Raw genomic sequence first — 24800 nt, forward strand, 5'->3', positions numbered from 1 at the left:
AGGGGGCTGCAGAGGCAGGCAGGGGGCTGGGCACTGTGGGGGCCGGGCGCTGTGGGGGCAGGCAGGGGGCTGCAGAGGCAGGCAGGGGGCTGGGCACTGTGGGGGCCGGGCGCTGTGGGGGCAGGCAGGGGGCTGCAGAGGCAGGCAGAGGGCTGGGCAGTGGGGCACTGGGGGGGCTGCAGAGGCAGGCAGGAGGCTGGGCACTGTGGGGGCCGGGTGCTGTGGGGGCAGGCAGGGGGCTGGGCACTGTGGGGGCCGGGTGCTGTGGGGGCAGGCAGGGGGCCGGGTGCTGTGGGGGCAGGCAGGGGGCTGCAGAGGCAGGCAGGGGGCTGGGCGCGGGGCACTGGGGGGGCTGCAGAGGCAGGCAGGGGTTGGGCACTGTGGGGGCCGGGTGCTGTGGGGGCAGGCAGGGGGCTGCAGAGGCAGGCAGAGGGCTGGGCGCGGGGCACTGGGGGGCTGCAGAGGCAGGCAGGGGGCTGGGCACTGTGGGGGCCGGGTGCTGTGGGGGCAGGCAGGGGGCTGCAGAGGCAGGCAGAGGGCTGGGTGTGGGGCACTGGGGGGGCTGCAGAGGCAGGCAGGGGGCTGGGCACTGTGGGGGCTGGGTGCTGTGGGGGCAGGCAGGGGGCTGGGCGCTGTGGGGGCTGGGTGCTGTGGGGGCAGGCAGGGGGCCGGGCGCTGTGGGGGCAGGCCGGAGCCCGGCCGTTACCTTGACGATGTCAGTGGTGAGCGAGTACCGGAACATCCAGTCCAGCGTGATGCTCTCGTTCTCCAGGATGTCCTGCACGGCACAGGGACAAGCACGGGGGGGCGCTGAGCTACTCTCCCTCCTCCCAGCTGCGGGGTCCGAGCCCTCTTCCCGAGCAACTAGGGCTCTGGATCCTTCCGGAACCGCCCCCCAGCCCTGGCTCCCCACCGGCCCTTGGCAGTGGCACTGGTGGGGTAATGGGGGTGGGCACCGGACCTGGCTTGGCGGGTCTATCCGGGGGCCACCCCCTGGCCTGGGCCTGGAACTGAACCAGGGCCACGTGCAGCCGGGACCGGAGCGGGGGGCTGCGCTGGTGCAAAGTGCCCGTGGCACGCACGGGGCTCGGCCAGCCGCTGCGGTTCCGCGGCAGGCCGGGCGGAGGGGCCGGGGGGACTGCACGGCGCCCCGTGTTCAACAGCGAGAGCTGGAGAATAAGGGGGCATGTCCCCATGGCGCCTGGCTGGCCGACAGGGACCCCCACAGCAAGCGGGGAACCCGGCAGGGACCCCCAGCATGGGGGGGCTTCTCTCTCGGTCATTAGAGGAGCTGCTTCTGCGCTGGAGCATGCAGCCAGGAATCCAGGCCGGTCACGAGAGAGGAAATGGGGGAGAGGAGCGCCCTCCCCCCATAAATCATCCCGCTTGGAAAGAGCGCCCGCGCCCCTCGCCAGCACTCGCTGGGCCCTGGGGAAGCCCAGCCGTGCCCCCTCCTTTCAATTCAGACACCGCCCCCCACCATCGCTGCTGCAAAGCGTGACCCTCCCAATGCAGGGACCGCCGCGCTTGGGCCCCCCTCCCGTGGGCACTGATGGGGCACGGACAGGCCTGCCCACGGCTCTGCACGTTTGCTGCGACGCCGGGCACCAAGTACACCCTGGAGGCCGGGGTCACAGCCCTTCTCCTCCCCCCGTCGCCAAGGAGATCGGTGCTTGGCGACCCCACCCTGGAACGGCAGCATGCAGGGCGCTGGGCATCGGGCCCGGGGGCTCCTTCGGGCCGCTCCCCTGCTGCCCCAACACCTTCCGGGCTCTGCTCAGCACCAGGCAAACCTTCACCAGCTGCCACACGGAACTGCCCCCCCACCTCAGCGGGGAAAAGAACCCCGGAGTCCTGGCTCTCAGGCCCCCTGCTCCAACCCACTGCACCCCACTCCCCTCCCAGAGCCAGGAGAGAACCCAGGAGTCCTGGATCCCAGCTCCCCCCCAGCTCTAATGCACCAGATCCTACTCCCCTCTCAGAGCCAGGAGAGAACCCAGGAGTCCCAGCTCCCAGTCCCATCCACTACACCCCACTGCATCTCCTCTGCCCCATAGCTCCTGTGTGGTGATACCTGGAGGCTCCCACGGGGGCAGTACTCCGTCAGGATGCAGATGTTTGGAGGGTCCGTGCAGGCTCCGATGAAGCGGGTCAGGTGTTCATTCTGGACATCCCTCATCTGCAGGGGGATGGAGAAGGCAGGGTTATGGGAAGGCCGCTTGGAGTCCATAGGGCCTTTCGTCCCAGAGTGCTTTGCAGGCCATTCAGAGGCATTGCTTCACTCAGCCCTGGGATGCAGCCACCTCTGAAAGGCGTGTGTGGGGTGGGGGAGTATGGCAGCTATTTATACAAGGGACCCCTCACTTGGCTCTGAGATGCAGCCACCTCTGGGGTGGGGCTCAGCAGCTGTTTAACAGCCACACAGCCGTGAAGGCAGAAGCTGCGGTGGAAGCCTCTGCTCAGCCTAATGAAGGATTCAGAAGGCCAGTCAGGTGGGCAGAAATTGCTTGGCCGGCATCGGAGTGCGTGATATTTACGAGCCGAGCGGGGGGCTGTGGGGGTGGGTTCCAAGGTCGCTCCATGATCAGCAGCCCCAACTTCTTGTGCTGAATTCCAGTCCCAAAAGCAGAGGAATGACCCAATGCAATGTCCACCCCCTGCCCCATCTCCAGCTGCAGCCAGATGTCCGGAGATGCAGTGCAGCACCCTGCAAGCTGGGCCGTGCACAGGACACGGATTGTGGAACACGTGGCCAGTTTCCTCTCGGCCTGTCACCTCCCCACCCCTCCCTCTGGCTCAACCCCTGCATGCTCTTTCCCCACAGCCGGCGCAGGGACAGAGGGTCCCCGGCCAGCCCATACATTTAAAATGTGCTAAAACCTTCCTCCATGTGCGGGGGCAGAGGGAACATCCCGCCTCGGCGAGAAGCTGCAGGAATTCACCCCACGCGCCACACTCGGATGGATGCCCCATGGATTGGGGTGGCTCTAACCTGGGAGCTCTCCCCGCCCCACAGCTGTGTCGCCATGGTCAGCGTCTCCCCCGGAGCCGGGACCGAAAGGGAACAGGGCCCATAAGCTGCAGTCATGGCTCTGGGGCCGCACAGGGGTCATGAGCTCCTGCAAAGGGGCTGAGACGTGGCCTCTCTCAGCTCAGCAGGGAAAGCAGCAGAGATCCCAGTTCTGAGGCCAGGGGGAAGCGTTGTAATCACGTTGCCTGCCCCAGGCCAGAGGGCTGCCCCACCTCAGTTACAAATCCATATCCCATGCGCCCCCTTTCCAAGGCGGGTGGCCAGATGGATCACACGGCCGCCGAGTCTGGATAGGATCCATCGTCAGAGCGCCCTCGGGCCCTGGCCAGGGGTTATGGAGTCTCCATCCCTGTCCTCTGGAGCCCGAGTGGGACGGACAGCCCCCGCTCGGTGCAGGAGCCTGCTCTGGGGGAGACCAGCCTGCACAGAAGGCCAAGGGCTTGTTTAGCCCAGCTCCTAGCCTGGCCTGCTGGGTCGTCGCCGAGCGGGCCAGAGCCCTGAGGGGCCAGGCCTTGCCCTGCACTTGGGCAGCGCTCGTCCACCCAGTGAAGTCCCATCCAGCTGCAGACTCTGCCGGCCCTGCCCTGGCCCCAGACCCCCAGATGCGGTGCCAAGGCTGGGTGGCGTGGGGGAGGGGCACCTCGCAACTCACAGGTGCCGAGCACCCAGAGCTCCAGCTGAGTGGAGTGTTAGTAACCAGCCTCAATCCCCAGCAAAAGTCGGGCCTTGACCGCCTCGTGCCTCAGTTTCCCTATCTGGGAAGTGGGGAGGATACTGCCCCCGCATGGGGCCTGGCAAGCACCCCATACGGCAACCAGGGATCCAGGAAGCTTCCCCTCCCCCCAGTGCTGCACCGTGGCTCAGGTTGATTTCTAATGAGCGAGCAAAGGACAGTGGCTTCCCTGCTGCTTCCTTGCTAAGGAGTAATTAATTGTGCGTGGCAGAGCCCCGCCGATAACCTGAGCCAGCCCCGCCTGCCTGCCTGCCAGGGAGCGGGTCCCTCCCCTCAGCACATAGCGCAGAAAGTGCCCGTGTGTGCGACGACACCTCCTGCTGGTGCCCCGAGGAGTTTACTGGGGCTGGGGGGGAAGCCCTAGGAGTGGCTGCCATCCAGGACAGTCCTTTGGCCTGCCCAGCCCTGTCTCCCGCCAGCCTCGCTGGCAGACTGACTGGGCCAAGTGGCCAGGCCCTGCTGGGCTGACGGGTGCAGGGGGAGCATTTTGCCTCGGGCTGCAGCTGAGAATGGCCCCCGCCCCGGGACTCGGCCCAGCGCACCTTGCAGTGCCGGGACAATCCGTCCTGACACCGGGGGCCGGGGCCTCGATGGCCCTTGTGATGCCAGCAGCAGCTGCTAGTGACAGGGTCCATGTGCCCTGGCTCCTTTTTGCACAGACGCCATCCCCCTAGCGCACACACGCTACACGCCTCACAGCGCCGTCGCACGTCTACACTAGGGCTTTGCACTGGCACCGAGACACCTCCCACGGAGCCGTGTCCCTACGGGGTCAGGTCCTGCTCATTCATACCTCCCCGGGCCGGAAGCCAAGCTGGCTCAGTCCCAGCTCACCAGGTGTCCTGCAGCAGTGAGTTCCACACGTGGACCCGCAGCGCTGCCTTTCACCCCCCGGGGTCTTGCCCTGAGGCCCCCTGCTCCTCACACAGCCATTTACAGCAGTTTCACCCCCCTGCACCCTGGTGTCAACAGGGGTGGAAGAGACAGGGCAACAGGGTGTCAGCCCCTCCTTGGGGACAGCAGCCTAGAATCCGGGGGTGGGGGGAACCACAGGGTCTGTCTGTGCCTACCCACCCCCATTAAGAGCCTCCTGCATGGCCAGTGCCAAGGGGGAAGTCGGGGGGGTGCAGGGAGCAGCAGCAGTGAAAGGGACCCCCAGGGGGATAGTTCTCCCGGCCCGTGGGGGCTCTGAGGCAGGGCGGCTTGGGAGAGCCCTTGCACATGGAGGAGAACGGGGCCCAGAGCCGGGGGGCAGGACACGGCAGGCTCTTGCCTTCTCCAGGGGCAGTGGCTGCAGGGTCAGCAACAGGCCAGGACACTGCGCTGACCCCTCCCGCCCCAGATCCTCCGCTAGGGACTGATCAACCCGCACCGAGAGGCAGGTCACAGAGGCTGGAGGGGGCTCTCCCAGTGCCTTGGACTGGCCCCATGGATCTGGGGGGCAGCTGCAAGTGCCAGAGACCTGCCTCGCCCTCCGGGTGCCCGCGGGAGGCAGCAGGCTGCCAGGTCTAACAGGAGGGGCCAGTCGGAGCCCGGGAATTCAGTGTGTGCACGTGTGACCCTGCACACGTACGTGTGAATCCGCACATGCATGTGCGCAGCCAGGGAAGGCTCTGGGCTGGGCCCCCCGGAGGAGCGGGAAGGGCCCAGGGCAAGGCCCGATGTTCGGCTCACTCAGGGCTGCAGCCAGCACAGGGCAGGCTGGACCCCTCCCCGCCTTGGGGCAGAGCTCCTGCCCCGGCCCCGTGGCGCAGGGGGGCTAGAGCAAGGGGTCCTAGCGTCTCCCAGTGCACGTCTCTCCCGCGCTCCCCCTTTTCCTCCCCCACGCAGCCCCCGGGGTGGGGATGGGACTCGCGCCCAGAGGCTCCGCTCCGGACGTGGTGGCTGCAGCCCGGGCCTGGGGCTGCCAAGAGGCTCTTGGCATGAGGCTTGGGGGTGGGGGGAAGCTATTTTCCTCTCCAAACACAGGCCCAGGCAATAACGAGAGGCAGAAGCATCGTTAGCAATGGAGATGCTGCGGGATCAGACCTCACCCCCCCACACACACACACACTACGTTCTGGCAGTGAATAGCTGCTGCAGGGGAGTGGGGAGCTGGGCCCCAGGGCAGGGAGGGGTCCCACCAACCCCCTCCCCTCCAGAGAATTTGGGAGCCATGTCCGGGTCCCCCCCACAAGCTGGGGCCTGTGCAGGGGGAGGAAGGGAAGAGAGCCCAGCCCAGCCTCCTGCTCGGGGTTGCTCGGCGGGGAGGCCCTGTCGTGCACGTGGGCAGGTGGGTAACATGGCCCCTGTGCCAGCCCGCCTGGATCCTCCGCCGTGCGAGCCGGGCAGCCCCCGCTGAGCCCCAGACGATGCCACTCAGGTCGAGCCCAGAGCCAGCCGTGCCGAGCCCCTCAGCCCAGCCGCCTGCCCGAGCGCTGGCCGGGCACCTACGTGTTTCAGCTCAAACAGCACCTTCCGCGTCATCTCGATTCGCTTCCGATTGACGTGCTTCACCGCCACGATGTTCCCCTGGAGAAAGACATGGGGGGGGCTCAGATGGGGGTAGGTCCTGTACCCCCCTGGGCAGCTGTAACATTTATGGACACTGACTGCCAGGGGAAAGCGCCCCCTACTCACCCCCCTGCTCCCCGCAGTGCAGCACCCCCAGCGCCCCGCACCCTGCCCCACTCCCCGCAGCACCATGTCCCCTACTGACCCCCCTGCTCCCCACAGTGCAGCACCCCACACCCCCCCCACTCCCCACAGCACCATGCCCCCTACTGACCCGTCTGCTCCCCGCAGTGCAGCACCCCACACCCCCCCACTCCCCGCAGCACCATGTCCCCTACTGACCCGTCTGCTCCCCGCAGTGCAGCACCCCACACCCCCCCACTCCCCGCAGCACCATGTCCCCTACTGACCCCCCTGCTCCCCACAGTGCAGCACCCCCAGCGCCCCGCACCCCGCCCCACTCCCCGCAGCGCCATGCCCCCTACTGACCCCCGCCCCGCTCCCTGCAGCGCAGTGCCCCCGTGACCCCGCCCCGCTCCCCGCAGTTCCTGACTGCTCCCCGTGTGCTCAGGCGGGATCCCCGCACCCACCTTGTAATAGGCCGTCTTGGCATAGACCTGGAACTGCCCCTCCGTGGTCAGCAGGGAGCCATAGTTGGAGCCTCTCTGCGCGGAAGCAAGAGCCGGTGTGAGGGGGGACGGCAGGGCAGGGGGCAGCGCCAACGCACCCCCTCCTGTGGGGAATGGAACCCCAGGGCTTCTGGGGCACCCCCCTCACAGCCCTCGGGGAACCCTCCTTCCCATCTCACCCCCACTGCCCTGCAGGCCACGGGCCTGCTGCGGGGACAGGGCTGGAGCAGAGGGCAATGGCTTGGAAGGGTGACAGTGGCTGGAGGGGGCCCCCCACCAGGCTGTGGGGACCCCCCCCCCCATCACCACTTCAGAGCCAGCCCCACCCGCCCCCTCCTGTGGCTCCCTCCAACCCCTGGCCTGGCTCAGCAGCTGCTCAGGGCTCCCTGATGGGATTTGCTTTTAATTAACCGCCCTGGATCCACAGCTGTAACCAGGGGCCCTGGCCCCGCTGCCTTCACCCAGAGATGCCCGCAATGCGGCGCCGGCTGGAGAGGGGGTCTCTCAGGGGGGCTGCTCGGCCCGGGGTCCCAGTCAGACAGGCGGGCTCAGATCCGCACCCGCCTCCCCCAGGCTGGCCGAGCCCCGGGGGGCTCACCAGCGACAGGGTCAGTTTGCTCCCGGCGCTGCGCAGGTGTTTCTCCAGGCTGCTGGACTGGACGTCTTCCCAGCGCACACGCCACAGCTCGGCCGCCAGCTCCTTCTCCAGCTCCAGCTTCCTGCGCCGGACACGCCGGGGGGGGGGTGTGTGTGAGAGGGCACCAGCCCAGCTCCCAGTGCCCCCGGATGCCCAGTACCCCCCAGGCTGCTGGGTATCTGTACGGTGCTAGTGCCTGCCCAAGCCATGGCCAACCACCCCCTTGGGCCAGGTGCTGCCCCACCCCAGGACAAATACCCCCTCCCAGCCCCAAGCCCACCTCCACCCCCTGGCGTCCCCTCCCCCCACATCTGCCTGTAAAGCAGGAGTATTTCTCCAGCATCACTTTGATCCCCCCCACCCCCTCCCCATATCCCCGTCCCTGCATCCGGGCCAAGGTCAGCCAGACGCATGCCCCGGCCCAGCCCTGGGGTGCAGGGCCGCTCCCCCGCACCTGTAGATGAAGAAGGAGGTGATGGTGATGCTCAGCAGGACGAGGCTCACCATGAGTGAGAGGATCTCCAGCGTGGTTAAGCTGGCTGCAAAACAAGGGAGGAGGGCGATGGCGGGGAGCGGCTGGCTCGGAGCCCTGAGTTCGAATCCAGCCCAGGGGCTGTATGTGCTGATCTGTGCCGGGGGAGTTTGCTGGGGGGGGTCTCAGCTGGGGAAGTTCCCATGGCAACACCCACGAGGCAGCAGAGCCCAAAGTGGAGCAGGGGGAGCGTGCCCAGTTGCTGGGCCCATTCTGGGGGCACAGGGTACCAGGAGCAGAGAAACACCGAGGAGACTTGTCCCACCTCGCGGCTTTGCTGCCGAGGAGCCTAGGCTGGGCTTGTGGGAAGGGGGCCGCTCCCCACACCCCTGTATGGAGTGCAAAGCCTGCTGGGGGGTGGGAAATGAAGCCACACGGCCAGGCTGCCTGGAGGGGCTTGTTTTCATGCGGCCGGCACAGCGCAGCCCCTCCCTGCCGGGGGAGGCTGGATTCTGCCTGCGGGAAGGTATTTTTGCTGGCGGTGCTCCAGGGGCCTGGGCCAGGGAATGAAACCCTCAGAACTTGCTCTGCAAAGCCCGGGGCGGGCGGGGAGCTGGGATGCTGGCCCCACCTTTGCGGCACAGAGGGTTGCTGTTGTCGAAGCCACAGGGCAGGACATCCCTGGGCACACCCTTCCCCGGCCAGTGGATCTCACACCCGGGCACTGCGCTCATCTTCTTGGTGGTGCCATTGTAGTTGTAGACGATCTGCAGAGGGCGAGAGAGGGGGGCTCTGGGAGGGGGCCAGGAGCAGGAACCCCCCAGGGTCCCAGGCTGCCATCACCCCCTACCCCCGCCAGCTATAACCCCCAGGTAACTGGGCCCTGGGTTCGGCTCAGAGCCATCCCAGCCCAGCCTCGGGGGTGACTGCCGAGGACAGAATTGGGAGGCTGGGCCCAGACACCCTCTGACCTGGAATATGCCGCTCGTGGGGTCCATGTCCCACAGCGAATAGTCACTCTCCCGGTCTCCGTTCTCATCAATCTTCAGGAAGCCGGTGACTCCTGCGGGGAAGGGGAGGGTGAGAGAGCGTGGGACCAGCCCCCTCGCAGGGCAGCACCCAGGGCTCACAGGGCAGAAGGGCCTGAAAAGACAGGCTACAAGTGGAGAAGGGGATATCGGAGGGACCATATGGCTCTGAGATGCAGCCCCTCTGGGGTGGGGCGCAAAGGCTGGTTATACAGGGATCCCTTGCCCGGTGCTGAGATGCAGCTGCCTCTGGGGTGGAGCGCAGCAACACCACACAGTACAGGCTAAAAAGCGAAGGAGAAACCTGCACGCCGCTGGAACTGCTGGGGAATTTCGCCCCCTCCCCATGTTGGAAAGCGGCCGGGGCCTGACTCCAAAGAGTGCAGGCCCCAGGGCTGTAGCTCGTCTGACAGACCCTCCGGCAGCCCAATGTCCCCTCAGCCCCACGGCGGAGGGGCCCCACCAGAAGAGGGAGCGGACCCATGTGGAGCCTGGCCAGGGCATTCGGGATGCTTTCCGGCGGGGTCCCCAGCGTGGGCGCAGGGCTGTGAGGGGAGCGGCTCCGTCACTCCACAGCCCATCCATCTCCTGCCGAGTAGCCCGGCCCAGCGGCTCCCGGCCCAGCGGCTCCTGGCCCAGCTCACGCCCCGAGCCCCTAACGACACCAGCCCTGGAATTTCCAGAGCAGAGGAACCAGCAGCTCAGGGAAAGGATCCGTGTGGCAGTGCTGGGCAGGGCAGGGGGGCAGCTGGCTCTGTGCCCAGCACCAGGGGAGTGATGCCCCCCGTTGGAGTCTCAGGCCAAGTCCCCCCAGGGCCCCCCTTCTCCCCTAGCAGTTCCCCAGGGCTTCGGGCTGCACGAAGGGGGTCTCTGCCCCCTGCCAGGGTGAGGCTCGGGCAGGAGGGGGTCTGGGCCCTCCCGGGGGCAGCCACTGGAGACTCCTGCATCCATACGGCCGGGGGGCGGGGTCCGAGGAGGGCCCAGCCCCCAGGGCGAGGTGGGGCCCAGCCGGCGGTGCTCACCATAGAAGGTGCGGTTCCACATGCGATGGGTGATGGCGCTGGCGTTCCGGACGGTGCCGCCCTGCTGGAGGGTCTCGTTCACGGCCTGGGCGTACAGCAGCACCCCGTCGTGGAAGGCAGCTGCGATGTAGTTCATCTGAAAGGGACGGGCCGGCTCAGAACCGCTGGGGCGGTGCCAATGGGCTGGCGGGGGGGGGGGGGGAGATGGGGTGCCTCATGCTGCCCCACAGGCCCCATTCTGCATTGGGCCACCCCATGCCCAGACTGCGGGCGAGTCTCTGTCCCCCCCCCCCATTCCCTATTGGGCTGCTGACCGGCCCTGCTGTCTCTGGCCAAGGAGGGGTGGGCGGTGCCGGGGGCAGGGGGGTCTTACCAGACCGTCCTGCAGGGTGAAGTTGAAGTGGGTGTGGGCCCCCTGCTTGAGCTGCTCCAGGAAGGGCTGGTACTCGGGGTTCTCGGGCTCCTTGCAGGTGATGATCATCACTGCCTGGGGGCGGAGAGGGGAGAGAGGCTGAGAGCGGGCAGCACCCCCGCCCCCCGGCAGGAGGCCTGTGGGAGGTGATGGGCCTGGGTTTCCCACATGGCACCTGCAGCCCCACAGGTGGGCGGGTGCCAGGACTCCCCGCAGGAGGGTGGCTGGGCCGGCTGGTGAGCTGGCATCTCCCAGGGACTCCCCCTGCCACTGCCCAGCTCCCCTAGGCTGTGGGCAGAAGCCTCCAGGTCTGCCAGTCTGGCCCCTTCCTCCGCCTCATCTTGCTTCCAGAATCGCAGCCCACAGGCTCCCTCAGCCCCTCCAGGCCTGGGCTCCCTGGGGAGGCTGGGGCAGCTTCCCGCCCCCGGGCTATTAATAGCCTTCCCTGGCAGCGCTCAGACCCGGGGAAATTATCTTGCTTCCTTCCTCCTCGTTATTCGCGGAGAGCAAAGAGCAAACAGGCAGGGGCTGGCCAGAAGCAGGGAGGGTGGGGGACACAAGCTGCCCCCACGGCCCCTGGTCTCTTGGGCAACAGAGGGGCCTGGCTGGGGTAAGGGGGCAATCTGGGCCAAGGCCCAGCAAACTCATTTCACAAGTGCATTTGGCAGGATTCGAACCCAGGGCTCCAGAGCCGCAAACTGAGTCCGTCAGCCCAGTGCCCCTCCCCCAGGCAGGGCACTGCCCTGGAACCTGCCCGCAGCACCTTTATACTGGTGAAGCTGGGTGCACCTTAGCGCGTCGGCCAGCGTAACCGTACTGTGCCAGGCACAAACACGGCATGTTCTGGCTGCAAGGGGGACGGAGGGAGCTGGACCAGCTCCATAGCCGCGCTGCTCCGGCCCCCTGGACCACGGCAGCCCCCGAGCTAGGTACCAGCACTACCCCAGGTGCCCACCACCGCTGGAGCTCAACAGCCTGGGAGGTCATGAGTGGCCGAGGCTCCTGTAAAGTCCCCTGGGCTGCATCTCAGCTGCTTCCTACGCTGGGTTCTCCCCCCTTCCACCCTGGAATGCGGAGCCCCTGGCATCATTGGGCCTCCCTGCTTCTACGGGCTGGCAGAGCTGCCCCAGTAATCCTGCAAGGGCCTCAGGCATGGACTCAAAACCCCTGGCACTCCCGGTGGGCAGCAGGATCACTAGCCCTTCTTTTACAGATGGGGAAACCGAGGCGCAGAGCCGGGCCCAACATCACATAGCAAATTGGTGGTGGACCTGGGAATAGAACCAGGCATCCTGGCTCCCAGCCCCTTGCAGTAGTTACTACCCAACACTCTTTGAGCCCATGGTGCTAGCGCGGTGACCTAGAACAGGCCCAGCCAGTGCTGGCCTCTCCTCAGAGACCCTGGCCAGCTCCAAGCCAAACTGGGCTCTGCACTTGGCACCTGGCCTCCCCAGGTACCTGGCTGGAGGGCTCCATCCTGGGCAGTCCTCACCTTAAAGGCCTCCCTGGCGTTGGCGTCGTCCTTGTCCCCGCGTCTCCAGGGCCTCTGGGGGTCGGGGAAGCGGGAGCCCTGCAGGCTGGCTCCGAAGACGTCGATGTAGAAGAAGGCGTAGTCCCCCTGCGTGAGCCCCTCGCGCCGGGCCTGAAGCAGGATCTGGCGGAAGGTGTCCGGGGAGCAGCAGACGTACACGACTGCAGGGGGAAGGATGGGGTTAGCGGCCCTAGCCCCCGGACCAGGCGCATGGAGCCACGTGCCCTGTCTCGCCCGGGGCTCCTCTGTCCTGGGGAGGCTGGGCCAGGCGGGTGGCTCCAAGGACGCTGAGGGGACCCTGGCCCGGATTCTCTAGCTCCAGCGCGGTCAGAGCCAAGGGAGCAATGCATGGACCCCCATGCGCCCCGAGATCCTGCCCTGACCCTCACACACCCCTCTTCCCCCCTCTTCTGCTGCCAGAGGGGAAGCAGCTGGACCGGAGCTGGGCAGGCAGGTTACCAGCCCCGGCACCCCCTCCGGCGGGCTGGCCAGCAGAGAGCCAGGGACGCCCCGTGGGGCATGGCCGGTCGCAGGGGCCGGTCTGGGACCAACACAGCCAGCCATGCACACTCACACACACACCCACCCTCCTCCTGCCCTGTGTCCCACGGTGCCCCCTGGTGGCAGAGGCCAGGGCTGGAGTAGCCAGGAGCCACCAGGGCTGGCTGCTAGCCCCCGCCAGAGCCGGGGTCCAGGTGCTTGGCAGGCACGGCCAGGAAGCCAAACCCCCAGGGTTTTGCCTGCACTTTTCTCCATATTCCTCCCCTGCTGAGCTGGAAAGACAATAGGGCCCCCCCACGCCGCCCCACCCGGCCACGAGCTGCCAGAGCCGCCTCCCCCGGGAGCCCTTCACACCACGCCGAGGTTGTGAAATCGGGAGGAGCTGAGCTTAACGAGCTGTTCCCCAGCCCGCCTCACAAGGGGCCAGGGCCGTGCCAGGTCCCCAGGACGCAGCCAGCGCCGGAGGGAGGGGGCTCGGCCTGGCTGTCCAGGTGCCCAGAGCTACACACCACAAAAGGGTTGACGGTGAATGGGGGTGGGGGGTGCTATTCCTACCGCTGGATGTGAGTGCCATATAATGACTGGGATGGGGAACCAGGACTCCTGGGTTCTCTCCCTGACTCTGGCTGGGGAGTGGGGTGTCACGGAGTGTGGGGGAGTCCGGGCCCTGCACCCCTCTTCCTGGGATTCACCGCGACTCTCAGCCAGCCAGTAAAACAGAAGGTTTGTTGGACAACAGGAACACGTTCCAGAACAGAGCTTGTGGGTACAACCAGGACCCCTCAGTCAAGTCCTTCTGGGGGAGCAGGGAGCTTAGACCCCAGCCCTGGGGTTCCCTGCGTTCCTCCACCCAGCCCCAAACTGAAACTAACCCCCCCAGCAGGCTCCCTCCTGCAGCCTCTGTTCACATTCCCTGGCAGAGGTGTCACCTCCCCCTCCCCCTCCCGGCTCAGGTTACAGGCTCTCAGGTCTCCCACCCCAGTGAAACTCCCCTGCCACATTCCCAGGTCAACACTCCCCCCTCCCTGCTGCATCACATGGGGTCTAGTGGTTAGAGCAGGGGAGGGGAGGGACTGGGAGCCAGGACTCCTGGGTTCTAGCCCCAGCTCACTCTGATTTGGGGGCAGGTCCCTTTCCCTGCATGTGCCCCAATCTCCCCCCACCATGAAGGGGGCACGCCCAGGACTGCTGGGAGGGTCACAAATGAGTGTGTGAAACAAACTCCACTTCCCTGCCTGGAAAGGCGGGTGGGAGCCCCCATAGGATGGAATCGCAGGACTGGAAGGGACCTCGAGAGCTCGTCCAGTCCAGGCCCCTGCCCTCCTGGCAGGACTAAGTAGATCATAAAATTGTAGCTGTGGGCAGCAGCCCCCTGCCCGCTCTCCCGGTTGGCACAATCCTCGCCTGGGCCGGGCGGGGGGCACCGGTCGGAGAGGTGGGGCCCCAGGCAAAGCCCCAGCCCTAGGGCTGTGAACAGAGACAGCCCATCCGGTTGCTCAGCCTCCCACCCAGATCTATTTAGCAACAGCTGGTGTTTGTCCCGGTGGCTGGCACCGGTCTCAGCAACAGCAGGCCAAGGGAGAGGTGGGCTGCACATGCGGGGACACCATGCCAGGTGCTTAGCCCTAGAGTCCCCCACTGGTGCCAGCAGCCAGGGTGGCACCCGCCCAGCCCAATCACCGCCAGGACATGCCCTGTGCCCATGGGCATGCAATCCGCAGCGCTGCTTACACCCGCTGTGCCCGGGGGGCAGCCGTGCCACGAGGGCCAGGCCAGAGCGCCCCCAGCCCAGCCAGCCCGGGGGCCGCCCCGGAGACGATGCCGGCATGAGCGCCCGGCACTGACGGGCTGGGGCCGCTCGAGACGCGGGGCCAGGAAGCCGAGCAGCGATCTCGCTCTGGCGGAGACGCGGAAAGGCCCAGCACCCAAGGGATGGGGAGCAGGGAGGGGGTCGGAGCCCACCCTCCCCCAGGCCCCAGCTGGCCGGGAACATCCTGTTATTTTCCGGCCGCGCGCAGCCCGGCGCGTTGTTTCCCTGCCGCCGGGTCAGCCAGCGCGGCCGGGGTCAGGGGGGCGCGTTCTGTCAGCAGGGCCCCGGCCAGGCCGAGTCAACGCTCGGCCCCTCCGCAGCCAGGGCGCCAGCCCTGAGGCTTCCTGTTGTGCTGACTCGGCGCCTCCTCCCCTCCAGCCCGGGCTCCAGGCAGCGATTTATCCGTGGAGCTCGCCCAGCGCCCGGCCCTGCCCCGCGGGCCCGGCTCCTTCGCAGGGCGGGGAGAGGAGACTGGCCGGGGCAAGGTCCCAGCTCGTTCCGAGCGCGGGGAGACCGACAGGCCCTGGAGGGGTCCGTCCCGGGTGGGGCGAGGGCACGCTGGCAGGGCAGGGGGTGGAAGGCGGCCCTGCCCTGTGGGCAGAGCCTGGGGCCCTGTGCCCCTGATGCTGGGCATCTCCTGTGGCTGCTCCCAGGGGCAGCTTTGGAGGGGGTGAGCGCCCTGCCCAGGACACCGCCTCCTGCTGGGGGGAAAGCAGAGAGGTGGGAGAGCCAGCCCAGAGCTCCTGCCCCGGGGCTGTCACAGCCCCGGGCCACCCCACCATCCCCCTGCCGCGGGGCTGAGCGAGGCTCCATGGGGCTGCTCCTTGCCCATTCCAGCAGCAGCGACGGGCTCCGGGAAAGGTCCCTGGAGGGAGCGCGAAGCCGGGCAGGGAGCGCGCCAGGCCCCAGAAATAGCAGCCGACGAGACAAAACAAACCCAGGCAGACACAGAATGAACATCGTGAAATACAGACACCAGGGACAGACAGAGCTCCGCAGGGCCCGGGCAGCCAGCCTGCCCCCGGGAGCCCCCCACGCCGTGCCCAGCGCCGCAGGGCCCGGGCAGCCAGCCTGCCCCCGGGGGCCCCCCACGCTGCGCCCAGCGCCGCTGAACTCACTGCTCATCTCATGCCCATCGGGGCAGCTCCAGCCCCAGGCCTAGCACAGCCGGGCAGAGTTTGGCAGACAGTACCCGTTGAAGCCAATGGATGGAGCAGCACTGTTGACCCCAGCTGAGGATCCGGCCCAGGGACCTGGGGCTTCACTACAGCTCTTTAAACACAACAGACCTGATCCCAGGCTCAGCGACACCCGTTCAAATCCAGAGCAAACCCAGGAACCAGGCTGTGGATTTAAAGCGGGTAGTAGAGATCTAGCTGTGGGTCTCTCCCACTCCTGCCACAGAGCCATGCCTGCCAGAGCGAACTGCAGTACCACACCTAGCCACTCTGGCTCCAGGCTAGGCACTGCCTCAGTTTCCCCTTCTAGAGCTACTGAATAACGTCACCACAGGCTTCCCTGGGTCAGGTCACAGCCCTTCCTGGGGCAAATCACAAAGTTCCCAAGAAACCCCCAAACTCCTCCCCAGCTGAGCCCTGGACCTGCTGTGGTTTCTTCCCACTAGAGAATTTTCTCTCTGCTGGCTCCTCCTGCCTACACCCCCAACCCTCTGCGAGCCCCCGGGACGGGACTTGGTTCACGTTCACATTCACACCCCACTTCCCCCAAGGTCCTTCTTGATCACCTGGTTTTATTTCCACCCCCAGAGGACTGAGTTAGCCACCTGACCTGCCAATCATGTGACTTTGCTCATTGTATCCACCTGGGGAGGTGAACTAAGTGGGTCACAGGTGGGGCTGTGCCCATCTCCCCTTAAAGGGCCAGGCACTCCTTAAAGGGCCACCTGGAACTTCCTGTTGCACAAGCCCCGGCACCTGCACAAAGGGGCCCATGACACATGGGTGAGCTGTGGAAGGCATACAGAAACCCCCACACGTTAGGAAACAAAGCAGAGAAAGAGGCGGATGGGAGTAAATGGGCTCTGCGCCCCTGTATAAACGGCACAAGTGCTGCTCTGCGAGCTCGGGTGGGAATCCCGCACTGCCACGCCTACCCAGGGGAGCAGAACGCTAAAGAAGTTGCAGCTGCAAACATGGAAGTGCCCCTCCTCCTGGAGACAAGGTAATCACCCCTAATTCTGGCCTGCATCCTGCCTCTGCCTCCCTGGACTCCCCACTACAGGAGTCTTCTTCACTTCCTGTCTTAAAACATCTGGCAGCGTTGCCATGTGGCTGGTACGCAGCTGCCAAGGCCCACCCCAGACATGGCTGCTTTTTGGGGACTGAGCAAGTTCTAGGGCCAGAGTCTCAAAACGATTCCCCTGCAGAAGGCTCCGGCATGCTGGGGGCCAGCTGGGGGCCGGGCTCTTTGGTAAATCTGGCCCCGATGGTAGATGCTCAGCCCCGAGGTTGGGCTGGGAGGGTTAATGACATTAATTAGCACCCCTGCAGAGTCCTCAGTCCTTCGCACCCTGGGAGGAAGCCGCGACCCTCACGTGAGGGTTAGAATGGCCGTGATCCACTGGCACCCTTAGGAAATCCTCCACGAGTAACATCACCTGGCTCTGCCCCCCGGCCCAGCCACACGGGTGCTCTCCCTTCCAGCTATCACAGCGTCTCCACTGGAAGCCCACCACCATGGCGCTGGGGTTCCCGGCTGTCAGATGGGCGGGGGGGGCATCACTCCGCTCCACTCCCTGAGCGGGATCCCTCCCCCCTTGTCCCTCCAAGGATCCGCACCTCCTGCCTGGCTACTGTGCAGGAAGGGAGGGGGGTCACGGGCTGCTCTGTCACCCAGGATCAGGCTTCCTAGCCGGGCCCCACAGGAGCCAGGCAGCTGGGCGGAGACAGGGAGGCTGAATATACCAGGCTATTGCCCCACCGCGGGTGTCTCTGCTGATCCCAGCCCTCCCCCCACTGCCGGCTATCCGAGCAGCGACTCCCCTCCCCACGCGCAGGAATTCCTGCCTTGCTCTGACCTGGGCTGGAGCCATCGCCTGTTGACCCCCGGCTCCTCCCAGCTGTCATTAGGTGTATTCGGGGAGCGCTGGGATGCCCGGTCCCAGATCGGGCCCCACGGTGCCAGGCGCTGTACAGACACAGCACGGAGACGGCCCCTGGCCCACAGAGCTCACGGCCTCGGGGCCGGATCCTGCTCTGAATGACATCGGCACAAACCCAGGGCAGGTGCTGACGCAGCTCGCTGCTGTACCGCGCAGCCCCGGGCCGGGCAGGCCTCTGGGAGCAGCCAGGCAGGTGAGGCCAGGGGTTGCCATAGCAGCGTTGACTTCCAGAGGGCCAGGTCTCCTGCCTTTTGTCCCAGCCAGGTCAGGAGCTGGCTCTGTGGGACGGGCCACGGGGGCAGAGACTTTGTCCAGCAGGAGCAAGGAGCAGGTTGGGGCTACGATTTTTCAGTGCCAGGTGCCCAGGAGTCGGTGGGCTAGAAATCCAGTGAGGGTCCGGGTCCAATAAACCCTAAACGGGAGGCGATCCATCAGCCTGCCCCAACCGCCCCCCAAAGCACACGCACAAATCCACACCGGTCTGAATCCATCCCTCTGCATGCGCACACGCACTACACACTCAAACACATGCACACGCGCGAGACAGTGTAGCACGCAGGCTGCCTAATCGCCAGGAACCCTAGTTTTCTGTGATAAAAAACCCAACATTCTCCAATACAAACCCCGCATAGCCATGTTTTCGCATGGTGAAATGGAAGTGCTGACCTCACGGTCCCCAGCCGCAGTACACACAGGTATCAGCTGAACACAAGGTTTTAGGGACACCCAGCAGAAGCCCGTTTATCTGAGCCTCCATTATCCAGCTCTGCGTAGGAGCCGAACCGGGGCTGACAGCTGAAGCCCGAGCCCTGCTGCCCGAGGGAGCGCCGGATAACGGGGGCTTGGATAAAGGAGGTTCTACAGTATCTGTTTTTTGTTTTTTTTTTCACAAAATGTAAAAACTGAAGATTTTCTGTCAAGGGCCCAGTTCCGCACCTTTCCATGGCAAAGGGATTTCCAGGCGCCCTGCAAATCAATCCGTCTCCGCACTCGCACACGCACAGAGAGACACGCTCGCCCGGGGCATGCAGCGCGTCTCCGAGCCAGCTGGAAAGTTAGACATTCCCATGCCCAGGGCTCCGTGGTCCGGCTGGACACATGGTGGGAGGCGGGGGGGGGGACAACTTTCACGGCCCATCTGAGGGTCACCTCCCCAGTGTGCAGGTTTGAGCCAAGGCACCAGCCCAGTTCCATGCTGTCAGGGCCAGATCCAAGTCCTTGGAATGTCTCCTCCTGTAGCAGGGTTTGGATCAGGCCCCTAGAGCCAGGAGCCATGTGTACATGAGTCATCTGGACTGGGGGGATTCAGAGCTTGTCTCCCCAGCAGGTGCCCCTGCCCCAGGCTGGGCTCTGCCTGCAGTTGCCCGCTGCACCCCAGCAGGCTGGGGCCCACCTGCCTTCTGGTGGCCAGCCTGGGGCGCTGGTGAAGATGGAGAGTTTGGAATGAAAGACGCTCAGCAAAAATCCCCCGGCCCTGCAGGGTCGCCCCAGGGGCTGTGTGCTGGGCCCCGAGCTAGTGAGCTGCCCTGCACTCTGCAGTAGCTGGGGAACGACTCCGGCAGGGGGATTGTCCCACGGGAGCTGCAGCCCCTTACATCTCCCACGGGGAGCCAGCCCCCTGCTGCTGGGACAGACCACTGGGGACCCGACGGTTGAGAAGGGTCCTGTCCTGGGGGATTAGAGGGGACCTGACGGGTGGATTGCACCTCGAGTGGCTTTGGCTGGGGTCAGATTCAAACCCCCAAGCAGAATTCCCCAAACCGGGGCCAGATGGGAGCAGACCAAACGCACCCCATCTCCCTGCAGCCAGACTCCCGTTGGCTCTAGACTTGGGCTTGGAGGGGTCCCCAACATGTCCTGTCCAAGTTCCCCTCTCTCACTGCCCGGGGGGAGGGTTGTACATTTCAAAGGGGCGGCTGAACCCGTCAGTCCCATCCCAGCAAGCTCCTTGCCTTTTCCAATTCAGAGCCACCCCCAACACCGCTTGGCTCCCCCGCTCCGTGTGCAGGGAGCTGGGGAACCAGACCCTGCGCTGGGCTGGCTGGAACCGCAGTACACCACAAAGTTAACACAAAGCAACTTGGAGAAAACTTTCTCCCCGGCCTGCTGGGAATCCAAGGGGCTGGATTTGTTCCACGTGGGGGGCTGGGAGAAGGGGGGCAGCGTTTCCGTTGGGGGGGTGCGTTAAGGCGGTGGCGCTGCACTGGGGGCCCTGGCATTGTTCGGTTGAAGAAGAGTGCCATGCGGGGGTGTTGCCGGGGGTGTTGTGGTGAGAAGCTGCACCGCAGAGCAGGGGGGCAAAGTCGCATGGAAGCGGCAGGCAAGGCTGCGGGGCGGGAGGACGTTGCAATAGGGAGATGGACTGATCTTGCATGGGGGGCTTGTGGGGCAGGGGGGTCCCTGGAAGCAGCCGTTCTAAGGGGGGGCGGGGAGGTTCACTTACTTCTGCCCTTCTGCTTGATCTCCTGGATGAGGAAGGTGTAGTTGGCCTCGTCGCCGTCCTTGAAGGAGATGTCCAACACGGTGAGGTTGCGGAAGGTGGGCAGCTGCACGTACAGCCCTTCGATGGCGAAGAAGCAGGGCCGGTCGTCCAGCTTCTCGTCCGAGTAGACCAGCAGGGCGCGGTGGGTCCAGTTGAAGTGGCGCTGGAGCCCCACGGCGTACTCGCCCAGCTTGCGGTGGCTGGGCCCGGCCCGCGTGGTCAGGGCGAAGACGTCCTCCTTGTTGTCGAAGCCGTGGGCCTCCGCCCCAGCCGTCACCAGCGGCAGCTTCCAGTGGCTGGTCAGGCGGGCCACGGGCGCCGAGCTGTAGACGCAGCCGGGGCCGATGAAGGCGTCGGGGTTGTCGGCCAGCTTGAGGTCCACGGCGGCCACGGGGGCGTCCCGGTCGGAGCAGACGCCGTGCTTGTCCTCGCTGTTCCCGAAGACCCAGCGCACCGTGTGGCCCGGCAGCAGGTCCGGCTGCCGGTTGATCCGGTCGATGGCCAGCCAGATGGCGGGGCCCACGCGGGGCCAGGCCCACGGGTAGGTCATGTTATGCTTCGGCAGCAGCACGGCCACCGTCAGGTTGGCCCCTTGGCCCCGCGACCCGCCCAGCTGGCACAGGACCCCGCACAGCACCACCAGCGCCCACCGCATGGCGTCACCGGCGCATCGCTGCCCCCGGGCCGACCCAGCCCCCCGAGGCGCAGCCCCCCGCTCCAGCCCCCTAGACCCCGGCGGGCTGCCCCGGGACCATGGCCGGAATTCCGAGGCTGCCCGCGCCCGCTGCCCCTCCGCGCCCCGTCCCCCCGCTGCCCTGGGCTCCAGCCGCTGGGAGCTCCCTTCCCTTCGCTTCCCTTCGCTTCCCGGTGCCGAAAGGGACTGATTATCTCCCAGGCAGGCAGTCTTTTCCTTCCCCTCATTCAATGACAAAAGGGCTGTTATCATAGCCCGGCTCCTTAACCCCCTCCTGCCCAGAACCCCCCCAGCGCAGGCAGGGAGCACCTGCCCGAGGGAGGGGACAGGGCAGGGGTGCGGGGGGGGGGCGATTTTCCAAAGCTCGATGGGGGGGGAAGGAGATGGATGCTGGCCCCCCGCTGGTCGCCCCCAGGACTGAGCAGAGCTGCCGGACACGGATGGGGTTTTTCATGTTTTGCCCATGGGGGAACTGAAATGAGAGGGGGCGTTGGAAGGGCTTGGGGGGGGGGGCGGGTTGGAAAACGACTAAATTGGGAACACTGCCTGTAACTTGCTGACCACTGCGGGGTGGGGGAGGGAAGTTGGGGGGTGTAGGGAAATCCCAACGGGCAGAGACGGGGACAGGGTGGGATGAGATGTGGGGGGCGGGGGGACAGAGCGGGCGGGGGGAGGGCCCCATGGGGAAAGGGCAATTCCCAGCCGCACTGGGGAGCGTGGCTCGATCCCGCCATTTGCCCCACTCCTCCCACGTGGGCAGCGTTCCCGCCCGGGGGTGAAAGGGAAAGAACTGGTGCCCCCCACGTCCCTCCGCCTGCCCTGGGGCTCTCGGGGCCCGGGCGAGGGCACGGCCAGCGTGTGGGTGAGCAGAGGCCTAGTTGGTGGCAGGCCTCAGGTGGGGGGTCGAGGAGACGCTCCCGGCTCCCCCTGCTTATAAAACTTCACACAGAGCAAGCAGCCAAAGGATCCCGAAGCGCCTGAGATGGAGACCGTGGGGGGCAGCAGAGGCTGGGGCCGGGGAGCAGAGGTGGGGGGCAATGGGACGGGGGTGGGGAGAAGGGGCTGGGGGGGACAATGGGCGGAGGGAGCAGAGGAGGGCCAGGGGGGTGGGTGGGGGCGGGGCTGAGGAAAATAAAGCATCCAGAGCCCTCCATGGACGCTGGAGTGGGGGCCCGATCCGGGGCAGGAAGGGGAGTGGGGCCTGATCCTGCTGGGTCCCCCCCCCCACTGGCCCCAGGTTCCAGCTCTCCTTCGCCTCCTGGGGGCAGTTGTGAGCACTGCAGCTCTCCGCCTCGGCCATTACTGCACCCAGACGTACAGCATCACCACCTCTTGTGATTGTCTCATGATATTTGGTGTTTTCTCTTAAATCCCCAGCTCCTGGAGTCAGGAGACTCTCAGCTCACGTGTGAAATCCAAGTGTGGTTCTGGCCCTTGTGAGTGCAGGGAATAAGCTGGAGAACGGGAAAGAGGGGCAGCCCTGACAGCCCCAGCACCAGAAAGGGGAATCCGAGGAGCCGACCTCATGATTTGGGGGAGCTGGCTGGTGCTTTGGGGCACTGGGGGCTGGCAGGACTGAGTCCAGGGCAGTCTTTGGCAGGGGTCCCTCAAGGGGAGCCGCGCACAAAGGCAGCCTGCAGGGACTCCGAGACCTGCACCCCATGGCTGAGCACTGCCCCAGAGAGACACGCAGGGGCCACACACACACACACACAGACACGGCATGCAGACCACAGGGCTGCTTCAGTGCCTGGTGCTCACTCGCCCCGGGGCAAATCAGGAGCGCCCCCGGTGATGAGCGAGGCTGCGGAAGAGGGGGATTGGGCCCCATGGCGGTGGGGGGTGGGGCTGGACTGGAGAGCCGGGAAGCAGACATGGCGGCTACCTCCTACCTCAGGTGTGCTGAAAAGGAGGTAGCAGAGAGAGGAGCCCAGGAAAGTCAGAGGGGCCCTGGTCTGAGACTCAAGAGGACGTAATTCTGGTCTGCCACAACCCTGCTGGGTGAGCCTTTACCCTCCTGCCCTGGGGCATCGGGGTCTCCGAGAGCCAGTCTATCCAGGCTGTGTCTGCAGCAACAGGCGTCCCGATCTTGGCTGGAATTTCTAGCTGCCACTGCAGTCCAGAGACTAGCCCCCCGGGGAAGTTTATTTACAGCGACACGGGGAATGTGCCACAAGGCTCAGCGGGGCACGGATATGGCCGTAATCCGCCAATCCCCCATTAGAGGACAGGGAGTTAATGGAGCCAATTATTGGCTGGGGGAGGCAGAGATACAATAACTTCGCAGCGAGGCCGGAACCTGTGTCAGGGCAGGTTATTAACAGCAACGGGCAGCCGGAGCGTTTGCCATGCAAATGGGCTTTCCATTGAAAGAAGTAAATTCGTTTCCAAGGCGTTTATCTAGTTACCGCCGGGTCCGTATTGTCTGGGGAGAATTTGTTCCTGGCTGAATGGGAAAAGCAGGTGGAGAAAGGCAGCTCTTTGTTAAATGCAACCTCAACCCTGCACTCAAGAGGGGGGCTGCATGTTGGGAGACAGTTAATAAAGTCGCCCCCTCCCCTCTGAGGGACTGCAAACTGCTGGGAAGTGGGAGAACTCAGAGCACCCTGAGCAGTACCAGTGCTAGAGAGAGGAGTGAGTAGATAACGCTGAGCAGGCTTCGAAGAGCGTGGCCCATGCTGCATGGAAAGTGTGTGTAGTGGAAGGAGCAGTGGAGAGGGAGCCAGGACCTGTCTCCATGAGGGGACCTGGGTCTTATTAGAATGGGGTGGGGGTTGGGAGCCGGGACCCCCGGGTTCTACCCTGACTGCATGAGGAGAGTGGGGTCTTGTGGTTGCGGGGGGTGGTTAGGAGCCAGGACTCCTGGGTTCTCTTCCCATCTATGGGGAGTGGGGTCCAGTAGTTAGAGTAACAGACTAGGAGACAGGACTCCTGGGTTCTTTTCTGAGTGCCTACCACTGACTAATCGTGGGTGAGCCCCTTCCCCTCCCCCTGCCTCAGTTTCCCCACAAATGAAATATCCTCACGACACCAACCCTTCTTCCAGGAGTGGTGCTGGGAGTGATGTCACAGCTCCCACGTGCTCTGAGATCCCTGGTCAGGTTGCCATGGTCTTTCGTTCCAGGGTGCGCCGTGGGATGTGTGGCCCATTCCTCCACAGGCCCTGCTTGCTCTGAAGTCAGCCCCATGGGCTCTGAGAGTGCGTCGCCGCCCCCCGATCCCCCCCCGTGGCCCCCACCCAGCCTGCAGAGGTGACCCTGAGGCTGGGTCGGGGGGGGCCTGCAGCATTAGCCGCCGGAGGGGGGGGGCTCCAACGTCTGGAGTTGGGTTGAACGACTCCAACGTCACTCTCCGTGGTGGTGGGGGGGGGCTGAGGGAGGGAGAGCTGGTTATTTGGGCTTTGTAGATCAGCCGGCGCTGCCCCCGTGACGGACGGCTCCAGGGAGCCGGTTACTGAGCAGGGAATTTGTCCGATTTTACCCCATCCAACCCGCCTGGGCCCCGGGGACAGGGGAGATGGGCTCAGGCAGGAGCCACTCCCGGGAGAAGGGGGAGTTTGAGGCACGGGGGCAGGCATCAGAGGCTCGGCTGCCAGCTGGTCCTGCCGACAGCCAGCCTGGGGCCCAGGTCAGTGGCCAGGAGCCCAGGACAGCTGGGAGCAGATTCTCCTCCTGATTAAAGGGGGTGGGGTGAGGGGGAACGAAGATGCCCAGCCCGGTGCCCCACTGTCCAACTGGCGTCGGCTCTCCACAAGCCCAGCCCCCTCGGCCCCTGGGCCCCTCCCGGAGGCGCGCCCCTGGGTGCAGCATGGGAATGTCGTTCCCTGCCAGCCGGGGGGGCGGCTGTTGGGTGACACAATGCACTTCACTCCCCCCACCCCGATTTACCTCTCCCCAGTGCTGCGTCTACGTGGCTCCTCTCTAACCCCGGCACAGTTACCACGGTCCCCCATGCTCCCAAGTCCCACTTGTCCCCATGGAGATGCCCAGGGAAGAAGCCCCCAACGTGGCCATTTTCAATGCCCAGCTGCTGGCACTTCGGATGCCAGGAGCTGGAGCAAAGGGGCATCCACAGGCTGGACTGAGCAGATGTTCTGTGGTGTCCCGGCGCCACCCAGAGGTCTGTCGGCACCAGACACACAGAGCTTACGCGGGCGGGATCCCAGCCAGTTGGGAAGTTTTAGACAAACTTTTTTTGCCAGAAA

The 24800-nt window shown here is 65.5% G+C and overlaps 1 protein-coding gene across 1 annotated transcript in view; it reads right to left on the reverse strand.

The window, feature by feature from the left end:
* Nucleotides 1-20687, reverse strand: part of NPR1 (natriuretic peptide receptor 1) — a 30646-nt gene extending 9959 nt beyond the window's left edge. The window contains exons 1-12 of the mRNA XM_037883156.2: nucleotides 19864-20687; nucleotides 11950-12149; nucleotides 10419-10532; nucleotides 10046-10181; nucleotides 8967-9058; nucleotides 8627-8762; nucleotides 7978-8062; nucleotides 7485-7605; nucleotides 6848-6922; nucleotides 6198-6275; nucleotides 2075-2179; nucleotides 707-778 (exon numbers count right to left, since the gene is read on the reverse strand). Of these exons, the coding sequence (XP_037739084.1) occupies nucleotides 707-778; nucleotides 2075-2179; nucleotides 6198-6275; nucleotides 6848-6922; nucleotides 7485-7605; nucleotides 7978-8062; nucleotides 8627-8762; nucleotides 8967-9058; nucleotides 10046-10181; nucleotides 10419-10532; nucleotides 11950-12149; nucleotides 19864-20557 (1908 nt within the window). The 5' untranslated portion in view covers nucleotides 20558-20687. The remainder of the gene's footprint in view (nucleotides 1-706; nucleotides 779-2074; nucleotides 2180-6197; nucleotides 6276-6847; nucleotides 6923-7484; nucleotides 7606-7977; nucleotides 8063-8626; nucleotides 8763-8966; nucleotides 9059-10045; nucleotides 10182-10418; nucleotides 10533-11949; nucleotides 12150-19863) is intronic.
* Nucleotides 20688-24800: the final 4113 nt, after the last annotated feature.

The sequence above is a fragment of the Chelonia mydas genome, chromosome 24 (assembly GCF_015237465.2).
Source record: "Chelonia mydas isolate rCheMyd1 chromosome 24, rCheMyd1.pri.v2, whole genome shotgun sequence".
In the NCBI taxonomy this organism is placed as follows: Eukaryota; Metazoa; Chordata; order Testudines; family Cheloniidae; genus Chelonia; species Chelonia mydas.